The 23,420-nt window shown below is 46.0% G+C and overlaps 1 protein-coding gene across 1 annotated transcript in view; it reads right to left on the bottom strand.

Annotated features, from left to right (window-relative positions):
- Positions 1-23,420, bottom strand: part of PDE8A (phosphodiesterase 8A) — a 154,706-nt gene that overhangs the window by 32,830 nt on the left and 98,456 nt on the right. Inside the window, exons 7-12 of the mRNA XM_028089437.2 lie at positions 16,636-16,714; positions 14,950-15,087; positions 9,815-9,903; positions 8,187-8,238; positions 8,044-8,086; positions 2,302-2,379 (exon numbers count right to left, since the gene is read on the bottom strand). Of these exons, the coding sequence (XP_027945238.1) occupies positions 2,302-2,379; positions 8,044-8,086; positions 8,187-8,238; positions 9,815-9,903; positions 14,950-15,087; positions 16,636-16,714 (479 nt within the window). The remainder of the gene's footprint in view (positions 1-2,301; positions 2,380-8,043; positions 8,087-8,186; positions 8,239-9,814; positions 9,904-14,949; positions 15,088-16,635; positions 16,715-23,420) is intronic.

The raw sequence follows: 23,420 nt of genomic DNA on the forward strand, positions 1-23,420 counted from the left end.
GATTTCTTGAACAGGACACAAAAAAGCACCAGCTTATAATAGAAAACACTGATAAAATGAGCTTTATTAAAATTAAGAACTCCTGTTCACATTTAAGACCATCAAGAGAGTGAAAAGGCAAACCAGAGACTAACAAAATATATTTGTGATGCATGTAATCCAACAGGATCCATATCTAGAATATATAAAGAATTCCTACAAACCAGCGAGATAAACAACCCGATTATAAAAACAGGCAAGATACCTTCAAAAGAGAATGTCCAAATGGTCAGTAAGCAGATGAAAGGGGTACTCCACCTCATTCGTCATCAGGAAAATTAAAATTAAAACCATATCCACCAGGATGGCTGAAGTTTGAAATGCCGAGATAACCAAGTGTGGGAGGTCTCAAAGCAACGGGACTACTCACACAGCGGCAGTGGGCAGGGACGTGGGCTAACACCTCACGGACAGGCATCTGCAGCTGCCCAGAGGCCAGCAATTCCACTTCTAGGTAGGACGGGAATGCTTAAAAACATTCATGCAGCCTTACTCTTACCAGCCACAAAGTGGGAAGAGAACACAGATGCCCATGAATGAGAGAACGGATCAATGGCAGCACATTCCTCCAGCAGAGGACCGCATGCAGTAGAAAGGGTGAACTCCCGGCACGTCTAACCACACAGAGGGATCTCAAGAACACTGAGGGAAAGAAGTCAGACGCCGGGCGTGCAGGCCGTACGGTCCCACGTCTTCGAAGCACAAGAGGCCAGACAGCCTTACAGGGCTGGACATCTAGGGCCTACCTTGACGTGGTGCAAGGTATGTGTGCGTGTGCGTGCATGGTTTCTGTATCTGCTTTGGGTGTGGTTACACGAGTTTATGGAAAACTGTCCAAACTCACAGAACCGAACACTTAATATCTGAATTTCACTGTGTGTAAATTATAACTCAGTTAAAAATAGTGATAAAAAAACCAGAAACATGCGGAGCCTCAGTGGCTCCGCGGTTGGGCGGCCCTCTCTTGATTTCGGCTCAGGTCATGATCTGAGGGTCCTGGGATCGAGCCCCGAGTCGGGCTCTGCGCTCGGCTGAGGAATCTGCTTGTGGATTCTCTCTCTCCTTCTCCCTCTGCCACCCCCCACTCCAGCTCCCTCCCTCTCTCAAATAATCTTTTAAAAAAAATAAAAATAAAACCCCAAAATATTAAAGAAAAACGTTTACCTCTTAAAAATACAGAAATGGACCAAGTCAGCCTAAGGACAAATATTAGTAAGAGCCCGGGAGGAAGACCGTTGTGGGCAAGGGTGACCCTGTCCCTGCCCCCCTCTGCCCGAGGACCATGGGGGTGCACGAGTGAGGGCCACAGTGAAGACGGTGGTGGCAGTTACCGCTCCCTCCCCACCAGGTGCCCTCATGTAACCCTCACACAGCCCTCCATGCACAGCATAACTGTCCCCATTTCACGGTGAGGAAAGGGAAGCACAGAAGTCTACCCCCAAGGCTGCACACAAAGTAGATGACCTTGGGACTGGAATCAAGGTCATTCTGAGGCCAAAGCCCATGCTCTGGCCTGTGACACCACACCGCTCCCCTCGCAGCAGGATGGGGCCTGTGCAGTATTTCCAGCGTTTTCTGAGCCTCACAACAAACCTGAGGGCAGTGGATCTCCGTTGTATCATCTGCGTTGCTACTGCCCTGGAAAGTTGTGGCTCTTTATCTAGTACCAACCAACTCCTTATGTTTCCCCATTCACCTCTGAGTCAAAGAAAGCACACAGCTCGCAGTGATATTTGCCTCCATGCGATCTTAGTAATTTTCATCACGTTTTAAAAACTACTAGATCATTCAGGCCACATATCTAAGTAATCTTAAAAATTATTTTCCAATTAAAACTTAAATAATATTTGCTTAGTAAGAGTCTTTCACATGCCCACATGCAGCTCACCTCCCCACCAAAAGGTTAAGTTTCCATGGCAAACTGCAACCCACAAAGGAATATATGAAGAATTTCCAAATGCCTTATGTATTACCCATACAGTTACAGCAGATAAACTGACATCCTCTGCTGTTAACAGTTTAGAAAATCGACTATAGGATGGACAGTAAAATGTATGTGTTTTTCTTTATTCCCTAACTCCACCAAAAGGCTGAGAATGGAGCCCACTGGCAGGAGTCGGAGGAGGGGGAAATGGACACAGGTTGCTAGAGGGTCCCCTCCCCTGTCTTGAACTGGAGGGGGGCAGTGACCTGGAGAGGAGACTGGGGACGGATGACAGGTATTCACGTGTTCAACATTTTCTCCTCGTCTTTGTCACCTACCTTCGCTTGTTCGAGAAGCAAGAGTTCTGACATCTAGCGAGCTTTTCCTTCTGTCTTTATGTTTGCCTGACTGATTATCTGTGGAAACAAACTATAAATCACCTCTTCAAAAGGATTTTAACAACATATTAGGAAAACTACAGATCTAAAATTTTTAAGTAACAAAATTTAGGATTTAGAACACCAATTAAGAAGACACAAAAATCAACAGAGTGCCCAGAGATGATGACTTTGTTTGACCAATGAGGTTTTAAGTGGAGGGGGGAGAAGGGAGGAGGGGGTGACTTTCTCCAAAATGTCCCACCTGGTACAGTCATAAACAAGTGCTTTACAGGTTCCAGATTACATAATTACAGAGTCCTGTGATGTAAAGTAGAAACTAGAAGAAATAAACTCTGGAAAATTTTTCCTATTACACTTCTATATAATCGAGCAAAATGGTGAGAAAATTTTGATTCTCACCCATCCTTGCCCCAAAGGGGAAAAAAAAATTTTTTTTTACAGTACATGTTTTAAAATGTCCCAGGGAAGAATGTACCTCTCTTTTCAAGCATGGTATAGGGAACACTAGTTTGGGGTCTACTTCAAATGACAGTTTGTCTTCCCCCTGCTGCCCCCACTTCCTGTGAGCGGGGCCACTGCTCTTCCAGGCTCCCAAGAGGGGCTGTCTTTGACTCCTCTCCCCCTTACCCCCTGCCAATCAATGACAAGGCAGAGCTGACCTTCCTTCCAGTCCCCTCCTCCGTGCACCTGCTGGGTGCTACACGTGGTGCTGACCCTCTCCAACCTGACCCCACTCCACAGACGAGGAACCCGGGAGCTGCCCTGCTGATGAGCGATCACCAAGCCAGCGCACTCGCTGAGCCTCCCACCCGCGGGCTACATCTGCCCAGCTCCTTGTTGCTCCATCTGAAGGAAACAGTTCAGTTCTTACCTGACTTGACTATGGTACTAGACACACTGACCAGTCTTTCTGGAAACTCCTGGTTTTCCATCTGTCCTTTTACTCTTCCTTCCTAATTTACCTCTTCCTCATCCCCCCTCTCCATGGTTCCCCTCTCCTTGATCCCAAGGTTTTGTCCTTAGCTCTTCTGGTCTTCCCAGACAACACATCTCCTTGGGAATCTCATTTCTTCTTGTAGCTTTAACTAGCTGCTGTGTTGCTGTCTCGTCCCAGGCTTCTCCTGAGAGCCAGACTCCTATCTCACCTGGCCACCAGCCACCTCCCGCTGGACACCCCGGGCACTTACAGTGCACTCATCATCTTCCCCCAGATCTGCTAAGTTGGAAACAAGTCATACACTTCTCCCTTCTTCTCCCTCAACTGCCCAGCTCAATCTACAGATTTTATCTCCTAACCAGGTCTTCAATCTACCCCTGCTCTGTCCCCGTCCTCGCTCAGACACTCACCATCCTCCTCTGGATTACAATGACATCCTCCCTCGCTGGTCCCACAGTCCCCAACCTTGCCCCCTTCCTCCCATTCTCTGTGGGCAGCATGGGTCAAAGTACCGCAGCTCAAACCGCCCTGCCCTGGCTGCTGGTCAAGGACAGGATGGTCCCGCCGTATTCTCTCCAGATGCTCACTCCCTCAAACTGGAACATCCCCCTGCCACCCTCCAGCCAGACACAGACCCTGGCCTGTCTCCTTCCTCTGAGCTCCGTGGAGGTTACACCGCACAGCCACCTGGTAAGACGGCACTGAACGTACTAGGCGGCCCCCGCACGCGTCCCCCTTGTAGCCATCCAGTCAGCCACTGGGCACCTCCCCTGTGCCGGGCCTGCACCCGGCATTAGGGGTACAAAGACAAATAAGGTATGGTCCGGGTCCACAATCAGGCTGGGATGGAGGGAGACAGGCAGGTGAACTAGGAGGTGCAGTAATAGCTTTGAAGGGCAGAAGGGGTCCCGAGGAGAAAAGGCAGGTTCTCCTCTGGGACAGGGGGGCAGAGAGCAGATAAGCTGCGTTTTGTACATGGAGCCACGAAGAGGAGGCGGCATTTCCAGGAGCTTCCAGCACAAGAAGCTGCTTGTGCCTATGGAGCAGAGTGTGGCTGCAGAGAAGGAAAATGCACTGTGTGTACCAAGGACCAGAATATGGCCAAAGTGGAAGGAGAGAAGCAGGCTTTCCAGGCTTTCATTTGTACCGAATGTTTCAAAGTTGTTTTATCGCTATGTGTACATATTCCATCTTCCTGCTCCCAAGAGCCCCACTGAGGTCCCTGCTCCCCGTGGGAGCCCGACAGCACTGCGTAGACCAATCTCAAACAGCTTGCACCTGCTGGGGGGGGGGGGCGGCTCTCGGAAGCTGACTCGGGGATGTCACTGGGGGATGAATGTGGGGTTCACGGCCAGACTGCAAGCCCTGAAGGAGCACGAGTCCAGGCCCTCACACCTATTGAGTGCACCACAAATATGGAGTGCTTGAGGCACCTGGCCTATTAATGGTCAGAAGGCTACGTAGGCCTCCAAAGACCAGGGCGTGGGCTCAGCACCACCTGTGACTTCAGCTCTCTGCTCTTGATTTCCTGTTGCATAAAACTCGATCCTTCCCACGCCACCCACCGCTTGAGCAGTAAATCCAGGGAACCGTGGAGAAGCAGTGAGGGTGGCAGGCATTCATGCGAACAGCAGTTGCCTCCATTCCTACAGCAACGGGTGCTCTGGAAGGAGGAGATAGGGAAGCCAAGAACTGGGTGTCCGGCAGGACTTGCCGGGAACACAGCAGACTTTCAGAGAACTTTCCGGGACCCTCTCAACAGTTCAAGCATTAATGTGGAATGCTTGCTCTGCCCTGGGACCACCGACCTCCCAAAAGTTAGCTGCTGGTCAGCCCTCCTTCTCCCTGCCCTCTCTACCTCCACCGCCAGAGAAGGCTTGCCTGCTCCAGATGCAGAGCAGCACCCCAAGTCCTGCCAGCGGTCTAGGAGGCCTGTGTCCATGGGCGCGACCCTGGCAGCACCCGGGAGTACCTGTAAGAGACGCTGACGCCCCAGGCCGTGCTGCCCGGCCTGCCACTTGTCACGGCACTGGGGAGGCCGTTCCTGCCCCTCACCTCATCCTCTGCACTACCCTGCCCCCTACCCATGAAACACGGACTGCAGGTTTCTCACCAGCAGAGACACACACTGCCTGGCACGTGGTGGCTGTGCACGGAATCCTGGTTGCACAAATGACTTCCACATCCCATCTGCTACTGCTGGGCTTCCCACGCACAGAGCTGTCTTCTTGCCTCCCTCCCCTCCTCTCATCAGGAGCGCTGCCCCACGGCCCCGGCCTCTCCGTATGCCAACGGACAGCTCCACAGGGCCATTCCAGGCACCCTGGATGGACCAAATTCAAATCTAAACTCACTGAATTCTCCCTGCACAAACCTGCTCTTTCTCCTGTACTTCTTAGTTTCATTCACATCATGCAGTGGCCAAGCTAAAAATTGTGGGGACATTCTCTAGTGTTTTCCCTTCATCCCTCATACTGAGCTGCTTCCCAGGACTGATTATACTGAAGTATCTCTGAATCCAGTCTCTTTGCCTCTTTTCTCCACACCATCACCATGATTATCTTTCCTGGAAGGGACCCCTTTTCATTTACCTATTTAAGGAAAGACTCCCCCGGCCCTCCTCTGCTTACAAGATGAAATCCAAGCTGGCCTGACCCAGCCTCGCCTGTCTCAATGGCTTTGTGTGTGCAGCTCGTCCCTCCAGGAATGCTCTTCCTGTCCTTGGGCTGACCCCTCCCTCTGTCCCAGACACGGGCTCAACCACCATGTCATCACTGCTGGGAAGTGCTTCCCAATTCACCCCCGCTGTGGTACAAAGGACAGTCTATTCAAATTATTGCCCCCCTCTGACAGTGAACTCCATGTTCATCTCTGTGTGCCTAAAGCCAGGCTCTGGGCTCAGTCCCGATCACCTGCAGGTTTACAGAATGGACGGCTGCCATATTGAGTATCTTTGCTGAGACTCAGTATCATGTGAAAACAATACATAGGCCAGGAAAAAGGGGCCAGGTACTGGGAATGTATTACTTTCCTTGACACCCAGAATCCCCTTTCTCATGACTCCCACTACAGAAGGGGGAAGGCGAGAGACTCCCCTACTCCATTCTGTGTCAGCAACAGAGTAGCTAGTGACTGACACAGGCCGGCCAGGTGAGTGCTTCCGCTGGGGTCTCTATGACAGCCGGTGGGGCAGGAAAGCGGAGCTGTGGGGGAGCCACTCTGCCGCAGCGGTGGCAGCAACATGGCACGCCTTCCACAGAAGGGGTGGCCACCCAGCTTCCTGTCATTCCTGCCCTTCTTCTTGGACTGATTCTTAAGCTTTTTGGTCCAACATGTGAACCCCCCTATTTTCTTCAAGTAACTCCTTTTCTGCTTTAGAAGTGCTTGTGCTGTGTGTAAAACCAAGGGTCTTGGCTGGTCCATGGCCTACAACAGTGTCACTGCCTTCCCAAGGCAAGACATTCAGCAGTCTTTGGGACATCAAGGTGGGTATGCTGCCGGGGACAGAAGGGAGACCTGACAGCCAGCCAGCTCAGCAGGGTGCAATGGGGAAGACTCCACAGTGGGCACTGATCACAAAGTGGGCTGACAGAACGGACCAGCACAGATACAGCTGGGGGGGGGGCGGGGTCCTTCCTTGCCTAACACCGAGCACTGTGTCACTCTGCCTTCCAGTCCCCCCCTCTGCCATTTCCTGCCTGCCCAACACTGAGGTGGCACTGAACCCTTCTGACCCTCAGTTTCCTTCTTTGTAATAAAGAGGTGTTAATAACAGCCAGGCCTACTTCACAGGGCTCTTCCAGAAAAAAAAAAAAAAAAATCCAAGTAAAGGCACCCCGTGATCTTGCAGTGTAAGGGTCACTGTCCTGGCAGAGGCCTACGTGCGTGGCCCCCATCCTGACCCCTCCGGCCCTACAGTTTGGCCCTCCTGACCCTGCACTTCCACAGGTCATAAGTGTGTCCTGGGATGCAAAAGCCAAGGTCCCTCTCGGCCTCTGCCCTCCTGTCTCTGTGTGGCCGGCTGGGGCCACGATCCACGCTTCCCCTTCTCTCCTCCCCGACTTCAGTTAACTCATTCCGGCTTCCCGCTCCCTCTCTGAGCCAGCCTCGGGCGTGGAGCTACAGGAGCTTGGCACCATCACAGGCTGGCCCCTCACCGGCGACCACCCGAGGAGGAAGGCGGCCTGCTGAGGCCCTAGCATATGCTTGAGGGAAACGGGCAATTCCGGGCCAGGGAAAAACATGCATGGGAACACAGACGTGGGGATGAGCGGGTGGGTGGTGTCCAAGGCCCAACAGGGGACAGATACGAGGTGAGCCAAGTCTGATGGGATCCAGCTACCTCCTCATCAGCTGGAGGGGACTACTGTCAGGAGGTGAAGATGGCCCTGCTCGAGTGCTGTCTGTAGTCTGACACTCAAAACTGTTGCCTCGTCCAGTGCAGGTGAGGCCAACAAGTCACTGATCACTCAACACCTCTTGACGTAAGTTCATGCATCTGAGGTGCTCAGTTCTCTCCCCACAGGGTGAGACCCACCCCAGGACACCTGTCAGAATGCCCTCAAGCGCTCAGGTCCTTCAGTTCATCAACCAGACTGGGGAGTTAGGGAGAGACACGCTGCCGCGGTGCTGGGAAGATACAGTCCCCCCTGTGCACAAGGCAAGCTCGGCAGAGTAAGGGTCTGGTTTTTATCTTTTTCACAAGCCTGATGACCCCTAAGAATGAACGTGGAGCACCATACCTGTATGAGTGTCAGACTGAACACATTCAGTTATTTTCTCAGCCTAAAAATGAATGTAAAAGCCATTAGTTCTGATTGTCTAGTCACGCGATGGGGGAATCTTGCTGGGCACCCCTGGGATCCCCAGGGCTCCCCTTACCTACCTTATTGCTGCCATTGCACACTCTGATAATGGACACATAGTGTCTAATTTTTCTGCAAGTAGAAAACAAGGCATTATTTCTCTCCTGGCTCCCTAGTCTGATGGGTATGCAGCTAATTTTTATTATGAAAGAGCATCTCTCTTTCACAATCTACAAAATGCTCTCAGGGGAGCATTTCTATTGTTTGTGGCCAAGGCCACCAATAAAAAGGCAAGAGTCTACAAGCATCCTCTGGTGTCTGTGCCAAACAGAAGTGTACTCTTCAGTGAAAACAACACAATTCTTCCAAGTCTTCACAACATACAATAAAAAATACTGGTGTTTTAAACAATGGACTGCATGTTAACCAACCAAAAGCCTTTCATTCCTTAGCATGTTTTCATTTTCACAGCCCTTTGTACAGATGTTCCTCCTCAGGTCCCAGTGAACACCGCACTCACCGCCATTCAGGGCAGCACCGCAGGCCACACTGAGCTCGCTAGCGGGGGTCTACAACCACGCACTGCGGACTGGACTCCTCACTCACCTACTGGGCCTTCCACTTTTCCAATTTTTCCCCTGGATTGTCAAAGCCCTCTACTAATCGCAAAAAAAATTTGGAAAAGGATATAAAAAAGACAAAAATCAGGACAGAGAGCCCACACAGACCCACCTCCCTGAGGCCATCGCCAATGGGCAGCAAAACAGGGGGGCCTGCAGTCAGCTTGGCAGCCCTGCTCCGCCCAGTGCTGGTGGTGGACCCTGGGCCAGAAACCTCCTGCCTCGGGCCTCAGTTTCCTCATCTGTAAAATGGAGATGATCACAGTGGCCACGCCACAGCATGTGCTTAGGAGGGCACCGAGAGCCTGCCACTGAGGGACGAGCTCGAGAAATGGCGGCAGCTGCTGTTACCACCACGGCCACATCTCCTCCTCCTCTTTTCTTTCCTTCATTTTTAGGAGAGCGATCATACACTAGGTATGATTTTACAGTTTGATTTTTGTGTTTATCTTCACATTTTTCCTTACCACTTAATTTTCTATGATCATTTCTAATGGTTGCATATTTTATTGTTGGGTGTCCTACAATTCATATTCATAACTTCCCATTGTTCCTATTATTTAAGATAGATTGAGACAAACCATATGAAATTTTTAGGCTCCTGATATATAATACTTTGCAATCTATAGTCACATCTGTTTTATATGAGAGTTGCTATAAATGGGAGTATTTTAAATACCTTTATCTAGTCTGATAGGTTTACGCAGAAATAATACAGGCTTTCAAATTAGCTAAAAATCTTTTAAAGACAGGGAGTCTACCAGTCAGTGTTCTTACCACACAGCTTAATAACGTGACATTCTAATGGGAATACTTCAGTCTCTCTTGGTCCATGCAGCTGAAGCAAGACCGTCTGGAGCCTGGTAGCTCTGGGCCGCAAGCTGGGGGCGGGGGGGGGGGGGGTGGTCAGGCTGCAGCCATGAAGATGCTGTAACCTGGAAGGCTGTTCTCTGATGACGCCTGACCTTGTGACAAGTCTTTCTTTTAAATATCTGCATGCAGTTCTTAGCTTACTGAAGTATTCAGAGCAAATTTTGCACTAAGCCAAACATGGCATGCTGACTGGAGTACCTCGTTTTTCCACTTACCCTCCCTGTCCAATGACAGGTATTATCTTCACATTTTGTTGCACATTATCTCCATTTTTCTTTTTGGTGTGGTAGATTCCTTGCCACTCCTATAAATGGAATGTAAGCATCATTATACTGTGCATTCAAAACATAAACCCAAGAACATCTTCCACTTCAGGTTCTGATTCATTTACCATGGCTAAAGCAATTAGGATAAAAAATTATCCCAACCGCAAACATAATTTTGGGTATGTGACCCTTTCCCCTGAGTCCATCTCCTCCTGAGTTGCCGACAAATGCCAGTTCGCCACAGTGTGAGTGGTCACAAGTTTTCAGGGTCTGTCTGCTGGCAAAAGAGGGCCTGGGCCCACGAGTGAAGAATGCTCCCTGGCTGCAGCGCCCGGGCTCCTCGCACTCTCCGAGCCCCTGCCTGCTGCAGTGGAGGAGTGGCATGGCCTCTGCCCCTGCATCTGGGACAGGAGCAGAGAAGGGGCCACCTCTGCTGCCACCAGCACAGTGGCCTGCTACCACCCTCTGGGACACATGAGGGAGGTGGAGGAGGAGCAGAGACAGGTCTGGACTCAGGTAGGAGAAATCGGTGAGACGTTAAAAGCCAGAGCCGCAGCTCCATCAGCCATGCTCTCACGATCAGACAGAATACGCATGGATTCTTTTAGAGTGAAACCGCAGTCTGCAAGAGGAGGTGTGCGCAGGCCACGACCACAGTGAGAACAGGGGCTGTGGTGGTACCCCACTCTTGCAAAGTGCAGAGAAGCCTGGGACGGAACTGGGTTTTGTCACCACCTAAAACGTTCTGAATTCCTCCAAGAGTCACCAACAAGGTGCTTAACCTAGAAATAGCCCTAAAATCCACTGCAGGACACTCAACTCTTAGGGTGTTCCCTAACCTTCCTGACCTTCTAGATCCCTTAGGACCTGGGGCTGACCGAGGCAGGAAGCAGACTACCACAGCAGCATCGGTGGCCTAGCTCAAATCTCCTGTCCAGACCCTTACACAGGGTCCGTTCTGGAATCTTCCACGCTTCCAGCCTGGCAACCTGCATGCAAATGCCAACGGGAGAATCTCCTCTTCAGGCTCCTCTGAGAAAGTGGATTCAGCAGAAGCCAGGACGTTCTGACAGAAGCAAAGGATGGTTCCTGACGCTCCCACTTCTGAAAACACTGTGCGCCAAGGAAGGACTCAAGTAAGAGACAGCCCGAGAGCCCAGCTCCGTGCTTACTGGCCCCGAACAGAAGGGAGGTGAGGGTCTTACGTACTACAGTTCTGCGGGGAGACTGGCCTGTGTCAGGCAAGGGCTAAACAGGGGTCCCGAGGCAGGAAGCTACCGCCTGCCTTCCGTATGCACAGCCCGCGTATCCGCCGCAGAAGGCTGCCGCAGACAGGTACAAGACTTACTTCTGAAGCTCACTCTCAAGAGAAACGGGGGAAATTGGTTGTGGTGATGTTTGCAAAACTCTGAATAGACCAGACACCAGTGAACTGTAGACTTTAAATGGGTGAATTGTATAGTATGTGAATTCTCAATTATTCTCAATAGAGAATTCTCTCAATAGAGCTGTTATATAAAAGAGAGGGAGAAAAATGGAGACCAGTTCAATCCATCCATCAATCAGCACTTTCAAATATATGTGCAGGACTTTCTCCTCCAATCCTTTCTGAATAGACGTGAGCAGCTGCCAGTTCCCAAGGAGGGGACTAAGAAACCAGTTCAGCCAGGGCTCGGTGGTGCAGCTGAGGATCAGGGCAACTGAGCCAGTGCCTCTGCTTGGGGAACAGCTGGGCCTGTAAGTTCCCCAGTCACTAACAGAAACAAGAACTTTATACTTACCACCGATCGTTATTTCTTATAAAAAATATTGACCTCTCATAAATATATGAGTTTCAGTTCTTGAGAATAACACAGTACTACCTTAGAATGCGATTATGAAGATCACATCTGGTAATGCACAGAAAGTTTGAGCGAAGTCGGACACACGGCAAACATTCAGTAAATGGCCTGTTTCTCGCCCAGGGGGTTTTGCACAGGCCTCCCCAGGCCGGGTCCCCTCAGAACTGTACTAAGGCCCATACCCCGCTTCTGTTCTGGGGCAGGCTAAGCACTGAGCTGGGCTTCTCTGCTGAGACAGCCCGCTCTGGGTGCCCAGTCATCTGGCTGCTCTGGCCCCAGGGCTTGTGCAGGGCCTGCACACAGTCAACGGTCAAGGGACACTGGGGCTTTTGTTCCCCAAATGGAAAAGGTAGGCCAAGGTCAGAGTGTAGAATCCCTCTAGCCAGGCCAAGGGATGTGCACTCTACGCTGGGGGAGCGGCGTGATCAGACTAACCCCTGGGGAGCGTCGAGTGTGCTGACTGGAGGTGGAGGTCCCGGGGCAAAAGGGCCCTGACTGGATTCAGCCACCACAGCCCAGGGCAGGGAAGGAGGCCCCCTGGACACTGAAGGGTAGAGAGGAAGTAAAACCATTCCAGGAATGGAAGCCCAGGCAAATGTGAGGTCAGCCAACAAGCAGAGACGGCAGAGGCTGGAGAGTATGGGTTTTTTGGTTAACGGGGATGAGAAAAAAGTCACTGTTAGACAAGGTGATTTCAAGATGATGCCAGGAAGTTGCATGAGACCTTGGAGAGCAGCTGGGGCTTAAAGTGGGGAGGAGTGGGTCATCGATGCAGAGCAGCTAACAAGGAGCTTTCTGAGGAACACAGCAGGGACGAAGAACCCTGGTAAACTCGGGAGGAAACGTGAAGAAAAGTTGGGAGAAGAGGGGAGCCTGCGAGGGAGGAAAGTAGAGGCACCACGGGAGCTCCAAGTTTCTAAAAGCCAGAGGGCTCTGCAGCCAAACGTCATGATTACAGGCCGCCATCGAGCCCCCAACATTTACTCAGCACCTACGAGACACAATTTCCAAGGGAAGAGCCCCTGGTGCGTGAGAAGAGGAGAGTGTGGGTTCTAGAGCCTTGCCAGAGAGGCCTTGGGGATGAGGAAAGGGAGGGAATCGGGAAGGATATACACGGGGATGCAAAGAAGCATATGAGCGTGGAGGCTGAAGATCAAGGTCATGTCATAGTAGCGATTTGCCCCGGAGAGGAGCCGCAGGCTGAGAACAGGTGGAGGGGGGTTGTGGAGAGCCGTGTCTGCCAGGCTCTCTGAACATCAGCTGAATTTCTTCTCTGCCCCCAAGTGGCACACCTAGGATCTGACCCTCTGAAGCCTCCACCCGTCACCTAACCACTTCCTGAGTCCCCATTCTGGTCCCCAGGGCACCTTTGAGCTCTCTCCACTGAGCCCAGTGCCACTGTCACCCGGGGCTGGCTGATCCCTCAGCAAGCCCTGCTTCCCCCTCCCCCCCAGGGAGCCTCATCAGAAAGGCCATATATTCTTTCACCTCAAAAAATCTGCCCAACCTAGCAGGCAGCCCTGCGGCGGCGCTGCCAGCAAACCAGCTGGGTACCGACAGAGGAAAAGTGGCCACTCTTCTGCCTCCCCAGGAACTCCGAGACATGACAAATAAACCACCATGCCCCTTTTGAAATAAAGTGATACTGAGGTCGATAATATGATAATCTTTCATATTCTCTGCTCACAATAAACATAGATTTTAGAGAACAGGTCTCCTGTTGTTCAAGCTTGAGGCCCTTTGTACCTGGTGCCAGTGACATCCCTTAGGAGGCAAGACACTGTTCACACAGATCTGGATGGATCCCTGGGCCTCGCGCTCATCCACTAACCGCCCCTCCCCATCTCCACTTGCTCTCCTCAGTGATGGGTGGGATGCCTCGGTGTTCCTGTGGCCAGATTGAGGCACATGAGGGCCGTCCTCTCTGGCTCATGCCCAGCTGACCCTCACAACAAAACCACCAGCTGACCCCTCCTCTAGCAGGATCGGAAAGGCCATGGTAAAGCCCCCCAAGGCTGCTGGGTCAGGGAGACTGCTCTTTGGTCACTGCCTTCTGAGGACACCCCTTCTAACTGAGCGAGGGAACCCAGGGTCCAGCTCAGGCACTACGCCTGAGCACCTGAGGGGCTCTTCATCCATCTCAGCCTTCATTGCTCTTTCCCAAGGACCTGCCTCTCTCCAGCAAGAAAATCATCATCCTTGACAGAAAGGTGGAGGCAGAATGGGATTTGGGTAGTGCCTACTTTTGTTATTCCCCTGGGCGTAGGTCACTGGGCCCTCACAGCCAGCCTGCCCTCTTGTTTTCACTGCAAGGCAAACTGGTGTGCTCAGAGCCACGGGAGAGCAAAGGGACATGAGCCCACAAACAGTGTCTCAAGGGCCCAGGTAAAGTGGGGATACAGGCTCTGCAGAGCCCTTCTGCCCCCCATGACAGACTGCTCTGCTGGGCTACAGGAAAGGTGCTGGCCGGATGCCACAGGGGAGCAAGCCGGACAGCAGGTCACCAGGGTTTCAAGTGTTTTGAATGATCAGATTAATAGTTTCTCCCCAACTTCCTAAAGTTAAAAAGAGCCCAGCGGGAAAGACTATGAAAAGCAATAGCCTTTTCCTTGTCATTACACATGAAAACCTAGCAACAGTGAGGTGCGGCAGAAGCTAGTGCTCTCAGAAATGTCCTTTCAGACTGAGCCTGCCTTCCTTCCGTCTGTCCCTCCAGCGCCGTGATTATGTGACCTGTCGCGTTCACAGCCTGCAATAGGCGTTCTCTAAGGCAGCCGTTGATGTTGTGCCCTTTTTCTATACCAGAATCTAGCAGAGGGCCGGCACACAGGAGGCATTCCAAAAAAGGCTGGACAGATGCACGAGGCTCAGAGAACTGCTGGGCTCAGGTGTGTTCTGAGACTTTGACCTCACTGGCAATCCTCTACCCAAAGCCACTTGCCAACATCTACCACTTAGATGATCCATTATTAGCAAGATCAATTTACTTATTACAAAGATGAAGACACTGATTTCAGGTGTCAATCTAAGTTACTCTGCCTAACAGCTGACCATATCCTACACTCTCTGGATCTTAGTTTCCTCATCTGCAAAATGGGAATAAGAGGGTGACCCCACCGACACTGCCCGGGCTTCTGCGAAGAGCGAGACTCATTACCTGGCACGCGCAACACTCAGTGAATTTGTCTCCTTCCTTTCCTCTTCATTACGTGAAAGTAAAAAAGGTACTGACCTCTTACTTACCTTGCCTATCCTGATGCATGAATTTATAGTATCGAGCAAATCAGCTTTTTTTTCATTTATAGGCACTTCTGCTAACTCCTTTCCTATTAATTCACCTGACTGATAGCCCATGGTTGTTTCAAATGCAGGATTTGCATACTGGGGGGAGACAAGAGAAACAACATCAAGCAAATTAAAAGAGAATTTGAAAAGAGAACAATCAAGGCTTTTCACCCCAAGCTATCATGTCTTCCGCCCAGAAAGCTCAGGTGCCTGGAGTTTACCGTGACAGTTCTAAAGCCATAAAAGCATAACCCCAGGAAATCCCTGGAGTCCAGAGAAGCCTCTGCTCTGGGGACACCTGGCTGGGCTTTCTGCTGTGGTCCCTGAGGCCCCAGAGAGAGGAGCTGGCCCCTTCCCACTTGAACACCAACAGAGGAAAGAAGCCACGTGGAGACAGGCCCGAGGTGCTACAAAAGGGCTTTTTGGATGATGACATAGTAGAATGAAGCACCAGACTGAAGTGCGAGGCACCCAGGCTCTCCTCCGGCAAGTGACTTAACCCTCTAAGTCTCAGTCTGTGTATCTGTTTAATGGGAATGAAACTTCTAGGTTGCTGCTCTGATACACACGAGTAATGTGCTGGGAAAGCAGGCTACGAACTGGGAAGTGTTTACAGATGCAAGGCTGTATGGCTAAATTTCAGAGAGGACCACAAGACTAGAAGAAAATGTATAGGAAAGTTGTACATGTGCTAATAGTAATAATAATAAAACAGTGATGATGCTAAAGCAATAACTGATATCACTTAAGGTCTATTTTCCTTGCCAGACACTGGAGTGAGCACTTTGCATACACTCACCCACTTAGAACCTCCTGACAAAAGGCAGGTGGTTGTGAGTATGACTATCATTGCCATCTGTACAGCTGAGAAAGACTAAGGAACTTGCCCAGCGATGCTCAGCTAGGAAGGCGTGGCAGCTTCCTGCAACCCCGGCCTACCTGCCACCAGCCTATACCCTCAGCATTGGCCCAGGCTGCCTCTCAGGACACTGACCCGTGAAAGCCGCCAGCAGCTCCTTTCTGAGCAAGCTCAAGTGAGATTAAAGTGAAGAGCTGGAGTGCTCAGAAGAGACATCAAAGTGCAGCTGATTCCCAGACAAAAGGAGCTTTTCCTTGGTACAAGCCCTCTTTTGTTATCTAAAAGTACAAGTTACATTATCTTAAGCCACTTTTATGAATCTGCTTTGCTTATAATGGGTAATTTATTCAGCAACTACTAGGTTATTCTGGAAATTCTGAGTAGTTTCTAGTAAATTTCTTTAGGTGTAAACTATCTCCAAAACCAGTGAGAAAGGCTAGAGCTTGCAGACCTTATGGTCAGAGCCTCCTCCTACTCCAGTGGTAATCCCTTTGGATAAAAGTCTCCTCTTGCTAAATATACAAAAAGGTGAACAGTAATAAATGCAAATGTGGTATTTCCACAGAATATTTTCTAGCACCTTAAGTAATTATTAGTACCTTTTCTTATCTATAAGGAACTTATTTTAAATTACATATTTTATAGATTTTGTTCTGATAATCCTCTAAGGAAAACTTGGTCTCTTGAACTTCGAAAAGAAAAAAAAGATCATACTGGCGGGGTTCAATCCTAAAAGAACAAACAATCCCAGAAATTCAGAAAAATGAACTTCCCAAATAACAAACCTGTATAATGTGGTCTTCACTTGTAATTTCAATTGCTTCTTGACTTCTCTCTAATGCAGTGAATATTGAGTTACAAGCCCTTTATGGGTAGGAAATAAAAAAAGACTGATTAATGTAAATACTACAAAAAATATAATACAATCTTGGGTTATTACATTAACATTTAAATGTGTTCTTCATTTGATGATAAAAGTAACAAACACTAACTCAAGAAAAAGAAGGGAAATATTTTTTTAAACCTATTTTATTTAAAGATTTTATTTATTTATTCATGAGAGACAGAGAGAGAGAGAGGGGCAGGGGGAGAAGCAGGCTCCCAAGGAGCAGGGAGCCCGATGCGGGACTCGATCCCAGGACTCCGGATCATGACCTGAGCCGAAGGCAGACGCTTAACCATCTGAGCCACCCCGGTGCCCCAAGGAGGGAAATATTAAAAAGCATAAAGAAAAAAGAAACACCTTCTGCAACTGTGCTACTTGGGACCATGACTACATACAACGGGGGCCCCCATTCCCACGTGAGGACCAAGGTGGGATACACGCCAGGCCAAAGCTCAGCCCTTCCCCAGCTCTGGGACCCTGTGCAAGGGACTGAACCTCCCGAGTCTCCCTTCTCTCCTCCTGAGGACTACATGAGAGAAGAGAATCAAGCATCCTGCACAGAGTCCGACAGAAAGGAGGTGGTCAGTCATTTGTAGTTATTATTTCTTTTTTTTTTAATGTAAAAAAAGAGTATGTATTTGGAATGAAGAAAGAAATCACAGCAAATTACAATCTTAAAAAGATGATAATCATCACAAAATCCAGAAAAAATAACCATACAGTTAACCTTGAATAAGGCAGGGGTTAATGCCGACCCCCTGTGCAGTCCAAATCTGCCTGTAAGTTTTGATGCCCCAGAAACTTAAGTACTAACGGCCTCCTGTAGACTAGAAGCTTTATCCATAATACAACCCAGTCAATTAACACAGGTTTTGTGTGTGTTATATGTATTATATACTGTTCCTCACAATAAAGTAAGCTCAGGAAAAGAAAATGCTAGTAAACAGATCATAAGGAAGAGAAAATACATTTATAGGTATTTATTGAAAAGAATCCACGTATAAATGAACCCGTGCAGTTCAAACCCGTGTTGTTCAGAGGTCAACTGTAATTTTATTAATAAACTACCTGATATATATCTGTAGGACAGTTTCTGCATATACCTGGCAGTATAATCTTTGATTGCTTATTCATATCACAACATTTTTTTACAGTTACCAGAAAGATAATTGTCTTTTTTTAATGAAATATAGTTGACCTATAATATTCTATTAGTTTCATGTGTAAAACATAGTGATTTGACATTTGTACACATTGCAAATGATCACCATAGCAAGTTTAGGTATCATCTGTCACCATACAACATTAATACAATACAGTTCACCCTTGAACAACATGGGTTTGAACCGTACAGGTTCACTTATACATGGATTTTTTCAATAAATACAGTATTGTAAATATATTTTCTCTTCCTACGATCTTTTTAATAGCGTTTTCTTTTCCCTAGCTTACTTCATTGTGAGGACACAGTATATAATACACGTATCATACAAAATCTCTGTTAATTGACTGGTTATGTTATGGATAAGGCTTCCAGTCTACAGTAGGCTGTTAGTACTTAAGTTTCTGGGGAGTCAAAAGTTATACACAGATTTTCAACTGCATGAAGGGTCAGTGCCCCAAGCCCTGCATGGTTCAAGGGTCAACTGTATTATTCGACTCTATTCCCCATGATGTACATTACATCTGCATGATGTACTCATGTTATAACCACAGGTGTGTGTCTCGGAATCCCCTTCATCAATTCGGCATCCAGCCCAAACCCCCTTCCCCTCTGGCAGCCACCACTCTGTTCTCTGTATTTATGAGTCTAGGTTTTGTTTTGTTTTATTTGTTTTGTTGTTTAGATTTCACTTATCTTTCTCTGATGGCAAGATTTCATTTCTTTTATGGCTCCATAATATTCCAGTGTGTGTGTGTGTATGTGTGTGTGTGTGTGTGTGTGTAAAACATTTTTTTTTAAATCCATTTACCTACTGATGGATCCTTGGGTTACTTCCATAATTGGCTATTGTAAATAATGCTGCAGTAAACACAGAAGTGCATACTATCTTTTTGAATTAGTGTTTTTGTATTCTTTGGGTAAATACCTAAGAGTGGAATTACTGGGTCATACAGTAATTCTATTTTTAACCTTTTTGAGGAAACTCCTGTTTTCCACAGTGCTGCACCTGTTTGCATTCCTATCAATAGTGCATGAAGGTTCCTTTTTCTCCACATCCTCATCAACACTGTAGCTTGTGTTTTTGATTTTAGTTATTCTGACAGGTATAAAGTGATATCTCACTGTGATTTTGACTTGAATTTCCTTGAGGATTAGTGATCTTGAGCATCTTCTCATGTGCCTGTTGGCCATCTATCTGTCTTCTTGGAACAAAATGTCTATTCAGATTCTCCACCTAATTCTTAATCAGTTTTTTTTTTGGTTATTTAGTTGTATGAATTCTTTATATATGTTGGATATAAACTCTTAGTGGATATATGATTAGCAAATATCTTCTCCCATTTAGTAGGCTGACTTTTCACTTTATTGATGGCCTCCTTCACTGTGCAGGAGCTTTTTAGTTTGATGTAGTCTCGTTTTATTTTTGCTTTTGTCCCCTTACCTTTGGAATTTGATCAAAAAAAAAAAATCACTAAAACCAGTGTCAAGGAGCTTGCTACCTATTTTTCTTCTAAGAGTATTATGGTTTCAGGTCATACATACAAGTATTTAATGCACTTCAATTTTTGTATATGGTTAAGATAGGGGTCCAGTTTCATTCTTTTGCATTTAGCTGTCCAGTTCTCCTAACAACCATTTATTTAAAAAACTGTCCTTTCCCCATTGTATATTCTAGCCTCTTCTGTTGTAGATTAACTGACCATATAAACATGGGTTTATTTCTGAGTTCTCTATTCTATTCTATTGATCTATGTGTCTGTTTTCATTCTAGTACCATACTGTTTTGATTACTAAGGTTTGTAGTATAGTTTGAAATCAGGAAGCATGGTACCTCCAGCTTTGTTCTTCTTTCTCAAGATTCCGTTGGCTATTCAGGGTCTTTTGTGGTTTCATACAAGTTTTTAGGATTATTGTTCTACTTCTGTGAAAAATGTCATTGGAATTTTGATAGGGATTACATTAAATTTGCAGATTCCTTTGCATGGTATGGACATTTTAACAATATTAATTATTCCAATCCGTGAGCATGGTATAGTTTCCTATTTATTTGTGTAGTCTCCAATTTTTTTTTATCAGTGTCTTATAGTTTTCAGTGTACAGGTTTTTCACCTCCTTGATCATTTATTCCTAGGTATTTTATTCTTTCTGAAGCAATTATAAATGGGATTTATTTTTCTTTTGGATAGGTCATTATTCGTGTGTAGAAACGCAACGGAATTTTGTATATTGATTTTGTATCCTGGAATTTTAGTGAATTGTTTATTAGTTCTAGTAGCTTTTTGGTGGTGTCTTTAGGGTTTTCTCTATATAGTATCATTTTATCTGCAAATAGTGACAGTTTTACCTTTTCCTTTCCAATTTGGATGCTTTATTTCTTTTTCTTGCCAATTGCTCTGGCTAGGACTTCCAGTACCATGTTAAATAAAGGTGTGTGTGTGCGGGGGGCGGGGGTGGGATTCTTGTCCTGCTTCTGATCTTAGAAGAAAAGCCTTCAGTTTTTCACTACTGAGTATGGCATTATCTGTGAGTTTGTCATATATGGTCTTTCTTACATTGAGTTACGTTCCCCCATACCCACTTTGTGGAGAGTTTTTATCATGAATGGGTGTTATACTCTGTCAAATGTTTTTTCTACATCTACTGAGATGATCATAGGATGTTTAGCTTTCATTCTGTTAATGTGGTTTATCATGTTGATTTGTAGATTGAACCATCCCTGTATGCCCAGAATAAATGGTATATGATCCTTTTAATGTATTGCTGAACTCAGTTTGCTAATATTTTGTTGAGGATCTTTGCATCTATGTTCATCAGGGATATTGGTCTGTAATTTTACTATTTTGTGGCATCCTTGTCTGGTTTTGGTATCAGGGTAATGCTGGCCTCATAAACTGAGTTTGGAAGAATTCCCTCCTCTTTTGTTTTTTTGGAAGAGTTTGAGAAGAACTGGTATTAATTCTTCTTTGAATGTTTGGTAGATTTCACCAATGAAGCCACCTGGTCCTGGACTCTGTTGTTGGGAGGTTTTTGATTGTTGATTCAATCTCCTTACTAGTAACTGGTCTATTCAGATTTTCTATCTCTTCGTGATTCAGTCTTAGAAGATTTTGTTTCTAGAAATTCATCCATTTCTTCTAATTTGTTGGCATATAACTGTACATAATTGTCTCTTATAATTCTTTGTATTTCTGTGGTATCCTAAGTTCTCTTTCATTTCTGATTTTATTTATTTGAGCCCTCTCTTTTTTCTTCTTGGTGAGTCCAGCTAAAGATTCGTCAATTTTATCTTTTCTGTGAACCAGCATTTAGTTCCACTGATCTTTTTCGTCTCTATTTCATTTCTTTCTGCCCTGATCATATTTCCTTCCTTCTACTAACTTTGAAGCTTTGTTTGTTCTTCTTTTTCTGGTTCCTTTAGGTGTAAAGTGTTATTGTTTGAGACTTTTCTTGTTTCTTCAGGTAGGCCTGTATTGTTATGAACTTCCCTTTTAGAGCCACTTTTGCTGCAATCCCATAGATTTCGGTGTTATGTTTCTTTCTTCATTTGTTCCTGAGCACTTTTAAAAACTCCTCCTTTGATTTCTTTGATGGCCCATTGGTTGTTCAGTAGCATGTTGGCTTATTCTCCACATTTTTGTGGTTTTTCCAGTATTCTTCTTGTAAATGATTTCTAGTTTCATACCACTGTTGTCAGAAAAGATGGTTGCTATGATTTCAATCTTCCTGAAAGTACTGAGACTTCTTTTGTGGCCTAACACGATCTGTCCTGGAGAATGTTGCAGGTGCACTTGAGAAGAATATGTATCTTGCTGCTTTTGGATGAAGTGTTTTGTATATATCTATTAAGTTCATCTGGTCTACTGTGCTGTTTAAGGCCAATGTTCCCTTATTAATTTTCTGTCTGGATGATCTATCCGCTGATTTAAGTGGGGTGTTAAAGTCCCCTACTATGATTATATTGTCAATTTCTCCCTTTATGTCTGTTAATATTTGCTTTATATATTTTGGTGCTCCTATGTTGGATGCATATATATTTCTAAATGTATTTTCTTGTTGGGTTGACCTCTTTATCATTATGTAATGCCCTTCCTTTCTTTTATTACAGCCTTTGTTTTAAAGTCTATTTTGTCTCATATGAATATAGTTACACCAGCTTTCTGTTTCCAGCATGGAATATCTTTTTCCATCCCTTCCCTTTCGTTCTGTGTGTATCCTTACTTCTGAAGGGAGTCTCTTGTAGGCAGGCACACAGATGAGTCTTTTTGAAAATTAATTTTTAATTCAAGTATAATGCCTTTTGATCAGAGAATTTAATCTATTTACATTTAAAATAATTATTGGGTAAGTACTTACTGCCATTTTGTTCACTGTTTTCTGGATGTTTTTGTAGTTCCTCTCTGTTCCTTTCTTCTCTTTCTCTCTTTCTTTCTGGTTTGATAACTCTCTTTAGTGTTATGTTTAGATTTCTTTCTCATTTTCTTTTGTGTATTTGCTGTAAGTTTTGCTTTGTGGTTACCATGAAGTTCACATATATTGTCCTATGTATTTAACAGTCTATTTTAAATTGGTAAAAACTTAAATTTGAACATATTCCAAAAATACATTTTTACTAACACCCCGTTTTGTTTCTGATGTCACATTTTACGCTATTTTATGTATCCCTTAACTAATTATTGTGGCTCTCCTTAATTTTACTACTTCTGTCTTTTGACCTTCATACCAGCTTCATAAGTGATTAATCTGCTACCTTTACTATATATTCACCTTTTCCAGTGACATTTTTACTTTCATGTATTTTCTTATTATTAATTAGTGCCATTTCTTTTCAGCTGGAAGAAATCAGATTTTTTTTAGCAGAAACTTTGCAGGCCAGAAGAGAGTGGCATGACTTATTGAAGGTGCTGAAAGGAAAAAACCTGCAACCAAAAATACTCCACCTGACAAAGCTGCCATTCAGAACAGTCAGAGACAAAGAATTTTCCAGATAAGCAAAAGCTAAAAGAGTTCATCACCACTAAATCAGCTTTACCAAAAATGTTAAAGGGACTTCTTTAAGCTGAAAAGAAATGGTACTGTTCTATTTAAAGTTATACCATAATTTATTCAACAATCCCCCATGACTGGACATTTAGGTTGCTTCCAATTTAGTTCTCTTATATGCCTCAGAAGATGAAAAAAAAAGAAAGCAACTGCCTACTTGTTCATAAAATGCAAAGACAATTAAGGAAACTAACAATAGCAATACTTTTACATTATTCCTGGTATTAATAAACTATCTCACTAAACAAAACAAAGCATCTTAGCCAATACAAATTAGCTTTTATTTCTTGGTATATAAAAATCAAGTGATGAAATGTGAATTATATATTAATAAAGCTGTTATTTAAAAAAAAAAAATCAAAAAACAATGAGAAAGAAGTTCCCAACTCTGATATAACAGGCTTAGAGTAGATGGATCTGTGAGAAGCCCTACTTGGTTTTAACATTCTTTATAAAATTTTTGCAGATTTGGTAAATAA

This window comes from Eumetopias jubatus, unplaced genomic scaffold, assembly GCF_037043125.1.
Source record: "Eumetopias jubatus isolate StellerSeaLion01/CBP00866 unplaced genomic scaffold, mEumJub1_p1.0 scaffold_7, whole genome shotgun sequence".
Classification (NCBI taxonomy): Eukaryota; Metazoa; Chordata; class Mammalia; order Carnivora; family Otariidae; genus Eumetopias; species Eumetopias jubatus.